The sequence below is a fragment of the Nuphar pumila genome, chromosome 1 (assembly GCF_984573655.1).
Source record: "Nuphar pumila chromosome 1, dmNupPumi1.hap1.1, whole genome shotgun sequence".
Classification (NCBI taxonomy): domain Eukaryota; kingdom Viridiplantae; phylum Streptophyta; class Magnoliopsida; order Nymphaeales; family Nymphaeaceae; genus Nuphar; species Nuphar pumila.
The window spans coordinates 7641475-7649687 of NC_143249.1; the positions used below are offsets into that span (position 1 = coordinate 7641475).

Consider the following 8213-nt stretch of genomic DNA (forward strand, 5'->3'; position numbering starts at 1 on the left):
GGATGGCAGTGGACCGGGGGAAAGTGGGGGCCCGTCTCGCCCCGTTTGGACCAGGGATGAAGGGTATGAAACGGGGATGAAGGTTAAAATCCATCCCCATCCGGGGGTAGAGGCGGGGATGGACGTGCACTTTTCCCCGGTCCACTGCCTCATCCCCGCCCCGACCACTTTTCCCTGCAATATCCCCGCCCCGCCTCATCTCCATTTGAACCGGGGATGGAGGACATGAAACGGGGATGAAGGCAGGGGTGAAGGATAAAATCCATCCCCGCCGGGGATGGAGGCGGGGGTGGAGGATAAAATCTTGAGGCAGGGCCGGGGTGGAGACCTTGTCCCCCGCCCCGCCCCGCTGCCATCCCTAGTGATATGAGGGAGTAAACTTTACTTTGGCCTAAGTAAAAAGAAAAAGCTCCCTTTACCATGAAGCAAATAAGCCTTTATTTTCCTCCCCCCTAGTGTTCATCACCGGTCCCCAAAGGGCTTTATTTTGAGGCAATGTCATCTAGCGAATGAATCTTAAATGGCATTTTCATCTAAGCGTCAAGCCAACAATGCCTTCCTGACGTGTATAACAACAAGTAATGAGTTTGAAATTCACAGGACAGGAGACTAACTGGTGCATAGAGTAAACTTTGTTGGGCTGGTTTTCAAATACATCAGGGCAGTCAAATAGCCGTTTTCCACTACGAAATACTTACTAGAAAAAGTTAATGGGACAGTTGAGAGCTGTTCACCTTAGATGGTAGGCCCCATTTGGATGACTCCCAAAACCATGTTTTCTAACCCAGTTTTGGGTGTCAAACTAAAGGGTGCACTTGATTCCTCGGATCACTGAGGAGAACCAAAGTTTTGTGGATCGAGGCATGGGGTGCACGCCTTGATCCAATCTCCATGCAAGAGAAGGATCTCGTTTTAGGCCCAAAACCCCACAAAACCACGGATTTCAAGTCCGATTGTGGGGGAGGGGTTGTGGTAAGACTAGAGATCCAAACGGATCTCTAATCCGAGTATCTCTAGGTCAAAAAACTCAGATTTTAAATCCGAGGTAATCAAAACACACCCTAAGTTTTACCCAAAAAACATGGTTTGGTGCCTGTTTTCATGCTGCCAAACCAGGTTTAAGTAAAACTGGTTTTTACAGAGTTGATTAGAACCTAGTCTTGTAAAAGCCTAGCTCCTGGGCTGGTTTGGCATGCAAATTTGTTCAAGCTCAGCATAGGTTCAACCTAGCAATGGTAAAAGCACGGCGAAGCTACCTTGTCTTTCCCTACCACATAATTGTCTCTTCAATATTGCTGCATCCCGTTTCAGGTGACGATTGAATTGCCTCATCTTGTCTGTCACTCAAGTCCCTTAACTCATGAAGTCTCATTTCCGTAGTAGACCAATTCATTGATATACCACCGAGACGTTTTTTATCAATCATCAGAATGAAACCAAGAACTTGGCTGCACAAAACAAAAAGTGCCTCTAAAGTTTCTTGATGGAGTGAGTGAAACCTTGTAGCCTTACCACTCGACCATGCCGACAAAAAAATGGTCATAAATACTCTCTTTTTTGGAGTTTCATAGGAAAAGCCTCATTTTTTAGGGTATGTTTGGTTGTATTTTTTAAAAGTGAAAATACTGTTCAAAAGATATTCACTTTCAAAATTTCATGAGATTTCAAATCTCACGAGAAAGTGAATCTCACACAAGTTTCATTTTTGGGTTCACGTGTCAACTCACTTTTTATAAAGCTTGCTTTTAAAGTTTTATGTCAAAAAAGTTTAATAATTGCTTTTAGGGTACTGTTCAAATGAGATTAACTTTCTAAAGTGTATTAAAAAGTGAACTTCATGTGATCAAACCAAACTTTAATGTACTAAGATGCAGACCCAGAGAGCTAAGATACTACTGCTATAACTCATTCTTCTTTATTTTGAAATTTAAATGATTACATTACCACAAGTTGTTGTTGTACATTACCACAAGTCACAACCTTGGCCAGCACTCAGTTGGCACTCTGACAGTAACTAACATTGTAATAAAACAACCACAATTTTCTTGTTGCAACATACACTTTTCAGATTTCATATCCAGGATTTACCAACTGCTGAATGTCACCATAGCTCTCCAACTCTTCTATGTCTTCCAAACTTCCTAAGAATAGAGGAAGTCTTTGATGCAGCTCCACCGGTTGAATTGATAAGATTCTATTCTTACCATCAGAACCTCTTCCCCCTGCTTGTTCTACAAGAAAACTAAGAGGGTTTGCCTCATAAACCAAACGAAGATGTTTCCTTGGATTCATTGCCACCCCGCCATAAATCAACGTCCGATGAAGGTCAGCAACGAGATATAGCGTGCAGAATACTTCTTGGGGGCACTGACCTTTACCTTGCCTAATGTTGTCAATATAGAGTTTTAAACCTTCTGGCCAATCAAAATATCGTGCATCATTTACAGAGTAGATTTGTCCTGCCAACGTAGTTGTAATTCATTAGTACAAGAATCATACAAGCATGAAATCTTTAACTGAAAAAGATGCTATACACGAAGCATCAGAATATGTCAGTTGGATCAACAGGTTAACCCAAAGGTTTATAAGTCCAACCATAAAGTTGTCTTGAAATATCTCCATAAACCAAGGATTTCTGACTGATGGAGTCTGCTACCAGCTATATGTAGAAGGTGAAGCATCAGAGAGGCATTAGAAAGCTGTGAAGAATCTGACTACTTAAACTCTGACTTTGATACATATTGCTCTCAGGCTACACTAGCTAAGGGCAACTTAGTCTACTTAGCAACACAGATGACACGGCCAAGCATTAAAAGTGCATTAAGAATCAAGAGGTATAAACTTTCTCTAAGTTTGACTTGGAGCAACAGGGCGATTGTCAAAACAACAGCAGAACCATCAAGTTTCTACGAGAAAACCAATGTTAAAATATGTTATGCATCAAGTACAAAATACAAATATTGAAGCAATTCATGCAAGAATCAACATCGCATGAGAAGGGGAGGAATATAAAAAGAAACATGACCTTGAACTGAGGCAAAATTGAGAGAAACTGACCACACTTGGATGCACAATATGATCTATATACTAGCCTTTCACATGTTAAGGAAGACAGCACAGAAAAACAGAACAATCAAACTTCCATCAGGAATGCATAGAGACAAGCTACACATACAGAAAATGTGCGCAAGTTTTGGCATATATACCTCAGATATGTGGCACCAATGTAATAAACAGCAATTCATTCAAGCTGGTTGAAGACAACTTCAGAAATAATGTACACTACAAGATCCAATGCAGCTTGTGATAAAATGTTACCTCTATGTGGAATCTCAATGGATGGATGTGTGAGAACAAAATCACCAGTTGAGCGGTCCAATGTAAATGCATGTGTTCCTGCACCAAAACTAATGCAAAGTATCGTAGCTGATGAATACAACACATAGCCTGCAGCAACAAGCCTTGCTCCACTTTGCAGTGAATTTAGCGGTGCCTTCTCCTCAACAGGCAAATGGTCCAATTCCTGGAGACGTTTATATATACCAAATATTGTTCCAGTTGGAATTGAAGCATCAATATTTCGAGAGCCATCAAGAGGATCAGTCACCACAACATAAGGGCCATCACCAGTCAACCAAACGGGAACATCATCTTCCTCTGATGCCATAACTGCAACTTTACCAGAGCTTCGGAGAGAGGACAAGATTATATCATTCTGTTGAACCCCAAAAATTTATATCTAGTAAAGAAGATGATCCTTTGTTGGATCACAATGGAATAGGAGATGATTTATTGTTAACTCAGAGCCTGTTTCACATTGACATCAACAGTGACATGATAAATGACACGTGCGTTTAAGAAAAGGACAGAGGACACAATTATAGCTTCATTTGAGTATTCTATAATTATATGTGGTGTTTAGGGTTCCAAATTTCTCACAAATTACTGAGTCAATATCTAAGATCATTAAAAATACGTACATAGGGGATGCCAACAACAGATTGCAAAAGAAAATAGCAAGAAATAGTAAAATGAACATCATAAAATAAAGATGACACTGCAATCTTCATGTCTGACATAAGTTTTGTGTCCATGAAGTGTCATGCAGTCAGTGGTCTCTCTCTCTCTCATACACAGAGTATCCACAAAAATAGCTTAGAGACACTTTTATACTATGTCATGAGGACACGACATAAATATATTTTTACATTAAAATATCAAAAAACTACTTTTTGATATATTAAATAAAAAAAATTGTGTCATCGTGTCCCAGCATTAAAAAGTTTTGCCTATTCCCTTTTCATTCTTGCATCATCAGATACCCATCCATGTCTGTGTCCATGTGACAGCTCTTAAACATACTATGGTGCAAGTAACCTTTTATTATTCAAATAAAATGGGAAAGAGTTCACGCAGGATTTCAATTTCATTCTAAGGTCACGTAACCCAGACTCTGAAAACAAAAGCAAATATATGTGACTCACCACCAGCAATCCATGCGTCACGTGTGATTCAAACTTCAAAATTCAAATTGGGCATGATGAGCTTTGTCCAAGCACCAACTAAAGATTCAGAGTCACATCATTGACTTCAGTTCTTCAACAAAAAGTGCAATGAGACCCTAACCAGCTCATTCAAATTGCATTGTAGGTTCCTTTGAGTGTGAATCCTGGGTTGGCAATGACCTATTATTGAGTAGTGTGAAAATGTACCCAAAAATTCTTGGTTGAGATATAGAGCTTCATAATGCTATAGATCTACAGTCAAATTTTAAAGGCAAAAATATACCAAACTGCAAATGCTCTTGACACTTTATATAATGGTTTCCAATTCAATAAAATCAACGCACTGTATCAGATATTAAGTGTCCACCATACTAAGCAACAACATAAATTGTTCTTAATAGCAGAAGATGGATGAAAAAAATCCATTTCTACACATATTTATGCATAGTCACCAATATCAGTCCATACACTTTCTAAGCAGATGGTAGAATTTATTGGCAATTAACAAGAGGGTTGGGACATCAAAAACAAGCAAAATAATCAATCCAATATCTAGATTACCAACAAAATCTTCTTAGGAAAACCATATGGACTGCATGTAGGGAGAGAGACAAATCATGTACCAACAAATTCACCAATTATGAAAAAGAGCCTAGTTTTCTTAAAGAACCTAGGTCTCAGGATCAATGGGGCAATAAATAACTTGAGTGGCTTGAAAAATAAAGTTCTAACACAACAAAATAATAAACTGCATTTGGATCGTTAAGACCATTTCAAGAATCAGTGTGACCTCTCTGTAATGGCAGTAAGTGATAGGTTCTGTGGAGCAATTCGGACTGTATTACAACTTCAGAACATAACCTACATCAGAATCATAAGTGTATAGATGATGTCACTATCAATGGCATTTTTGAAATCTCTAAATCAGTAATTAAACTAAGTGCAGAGCCAATAGTGTAAAAGTGTCAAGAGCATCTTGTTTGTAATTTTTTAGATTCCAATTCAGTAAAAGAAGATTATAGAAAAGCTGTCTGTGTAACATATTTGCAAAGGAAGGCACAATTATCTATCAGACATACTTCTGTGAGCTGCCATGTAGATAAAGTTCAAATCACTTGAAACTGGAACATGAGCAGAACATTTGTAGTTTATTCAGTTCAATTTAAACAATTCTACAAGCACTTTTTGTCTTCTTTTATCTTATCACTCTTGTAATATCTACAAATATTTTTCTCACTAGTGCTGCTTGCCTTCAGTATTGGGAAGTGATTAAAGAACACTTAAGCCTCTAATATGTCTGGCACATCTTGTGTGCCAAAAGTCCAGTCCTAGATAACCAGAAGGTCATCTAAAATGTCTTAAAGAAAAAAAATGTACTGGCATGCCAAAAAGTGCATTAAGAAACTGCCAAAGTTTTATCTTCCAAATCCAGTTTATAGAGGTGCTCCAAAAACTTTTGCCTGAATTGAAGCTTTTGAACGAAGGAAACTAAGGCTCTGTTTGGAAACCCTGTCAGAGGGCGTTGGAGAGTTTTTGTGGAATCCACGGCTTCCTCCTTTGTTTGGGAGAGTGGAAAAAATGGGAGAAAGAGGAACTGGCACAGTAGTTGCCGCTGCCAGTTCTTCAATCCAACTACCACCATGAGGAGGTGGTAGTTGTCAAATGCTGCGCCAATTGCTCTCCCGATGGGTACTTTCCAATTTCCGGCATCTCTTCCACTTACCAGTGAGACCTTACCAGTTATGTGTGAGGTGAAGGCTCTCCATCCCAAACAACAACAGATGGAAGTCGGTGAATCCATGATCCGTGCCCCCAAACAACCTAACAAAAACTGTCAAATCCACTGGCTCCTCATGCTGTTGTGGATTTCACAGCTGCATCGCCAGAGGTGGGTTTCCAAACATAGCCTAATAATGAGCACTAAAGAGCCAGTGAAAACAATCGATAAACATGAAAAGCTGTTGAATCATAGCCTCATGAGTTAAGGAAACTGCAATACAACACTGGCTAAGGCATTTGCACTTTTTTCTTCTCATTTCTAGTTCAAAAAGTAAATTCAGATCACTGACTTCACTCACAAGACAAAAAGTCACATAATTCAGATGAATTAACGATATCTTCAAACCTCACTAGAGAGAGAGAGAGAGAAAGAGAGATTAAATTGTCAATTAAGCAAAACATCCACCGTCACAAGGAGGGAAGCAACTACAACGAACAAGATACCAAACAAAAGAAAACCATCATTCATAGACAAAGAATCACCAAACCAGAATTACATCCTTCACAATCCAAAACAAAATCACAAAAAAAACAACAACCAACAAATCAAGAGATAGTAAAAACCAAAACGGCAATGTACCTCAACCAATTCAATCGAAAGGTAGAGAGTAGAGTACCGAGACGATGTCCAGGGGCTTGGGCTCATCACGCGCGCCACTCGCCCCCGTTTCACCGTGACCATCATTCTCCTTCTTCTTGCTCTGCTTCTTCTGCTTCCCCAGAGAAGCATTCATGGGAGAAGCGACCAACGCCGCGATCCCCTTGCACGCGTACTGAAGATGGTCCATCAGCACCACAAGATCGTCTCCCACGTCAGCTCCACCGCCAGCCATGAATCCCCCGAGGGTCTGCAGCTCCTCCCCATCGACACCCATCTTCAATTTAACTCTAAAACGAGAAAAGGAAGACGTTGATCGACCGATCAAGAAGTTGGTAACTCGTTTTCCTCTTCTTGGTGAGAAGAATTGAGATGTTGGGGACATCCTCGGGCAACCAATTAGCCCCCGTAGACTTTTTTTTTGTGAGAAACTCTCGGCTTGGCGCCAACAGCCACTGCAACCACTGATCAAAATTTTTGGAGACCTCCAAATGGTCTCTAAAGCAGGCTAAAGTCTCAACCACGATTTACGCAAGTGCAAGAGCGTCAAAACCCGGGTTCTCAGACGAACCGGGATAAGAGTTTGAGCCCCATATTTAGCAAGAAACAAACTAGCACAAGGGTTATCCAGTTGGTGAGCCAACCAACATTGCTTGGCGAAAAGAAAAATGTTTCGCAGTCTCGGAGTAGGAATGCCTAAACCAGCCATACGCCGAGGTAAGACCACCGAACGTCAACCAATCAAGTGACGCTTACCCTTGAGTTGACACCCAGACCATAAAAAACCTGCCAGCAAGCGCGTCAGTTGCTTCTCTACTCTCACAGGCATCACAAACATAGACATGAAAAATTCTGAAATAGTTGAAAGAACATGTCTGACTAAGATTAGACGGTCAGCGATGAAAAGATAAGACGACTGCCACGAAAGCAATTTGCGCTTCACTTTTTGAAGCGTCGGAGCCCAAGCAGCAGAAGAGATGTGTTTCACTTGTAACGGCAAGCCCAGGTACATAATAGGCAAGTCAGAAATAATGCAATTAAAAATTATCTTTCCAGCTGCAAGCATATTGGCATTAACATTGAACATGCTAATAGAACATTTGGTCTCATTTAGAGAAAGCCCGGATAGGGAGAGGAAGAACTCAATGATAAGCTTGAACCTAAGCATCTGTTGAACATTTACACGACCAAAAATGATCATATCATTAGCATAAGTAAGAATATGAACCGAAAAGTCGAAAACCTGCAAATGATCAATGAAACCCAATACATCAGCCCGCTTAAGCAAGACCACAAGACCCTCAACAACTGCATTGAACAACAAAGGTGAT

The 8213-nt window shown here is 40.3% G+C and overlaps 1 protein-coding gene across 1 annotated transcript; it reads right to left on the reverse strand.

The window, feature by feature from the left end:
• Positions 1-2064: 2064 nt before the first annotated feature.
• Positions 2065-7159, reverse strand: LOC149847850 (fructose-1,6-bisphosphatase, chloroplastic-like). The gene is made up of 3 exons (XM_090002502.1): positions 6902-7159; positions 3319-3715; positions 2065-2459 (listed from the first exon to the last, which is right to left on the reverse strand). Exons 1-3 carry the CDS (start codon positions 7157-7159, stop codon positions 2065-2067), a joined length of 1050 nt encoding a protein of 349 aa, XP_089858628.1.
• Positions 7160-8213: the final 1054 nt, after the last annotated feature.

Bases quoted from the DNA above. Each gene is read 5' to 3' on its own strand.
- LOC149847850 (XM_090002502.1), bottom strand. From the start codon at position 7,159: ATGGGTGTCGATGGGGAGGAGCTGCAGACCCTCGGGGGATTCATGGCT. The intron at 3,716-6,901 runs GTACTCTACTCT...GGGGTTCAACAG, and splicing joins AGCCCCTGGACATCGTCTCG to AATGATATAATCTTGTCCTC. The intron at 2,460-3,318 runs GTAACATTTTAT...CTACGTTGGCAG, and splicing joins CATTGAGATTCCACATAGAG to GACAAATCTACTCTGTAAAT.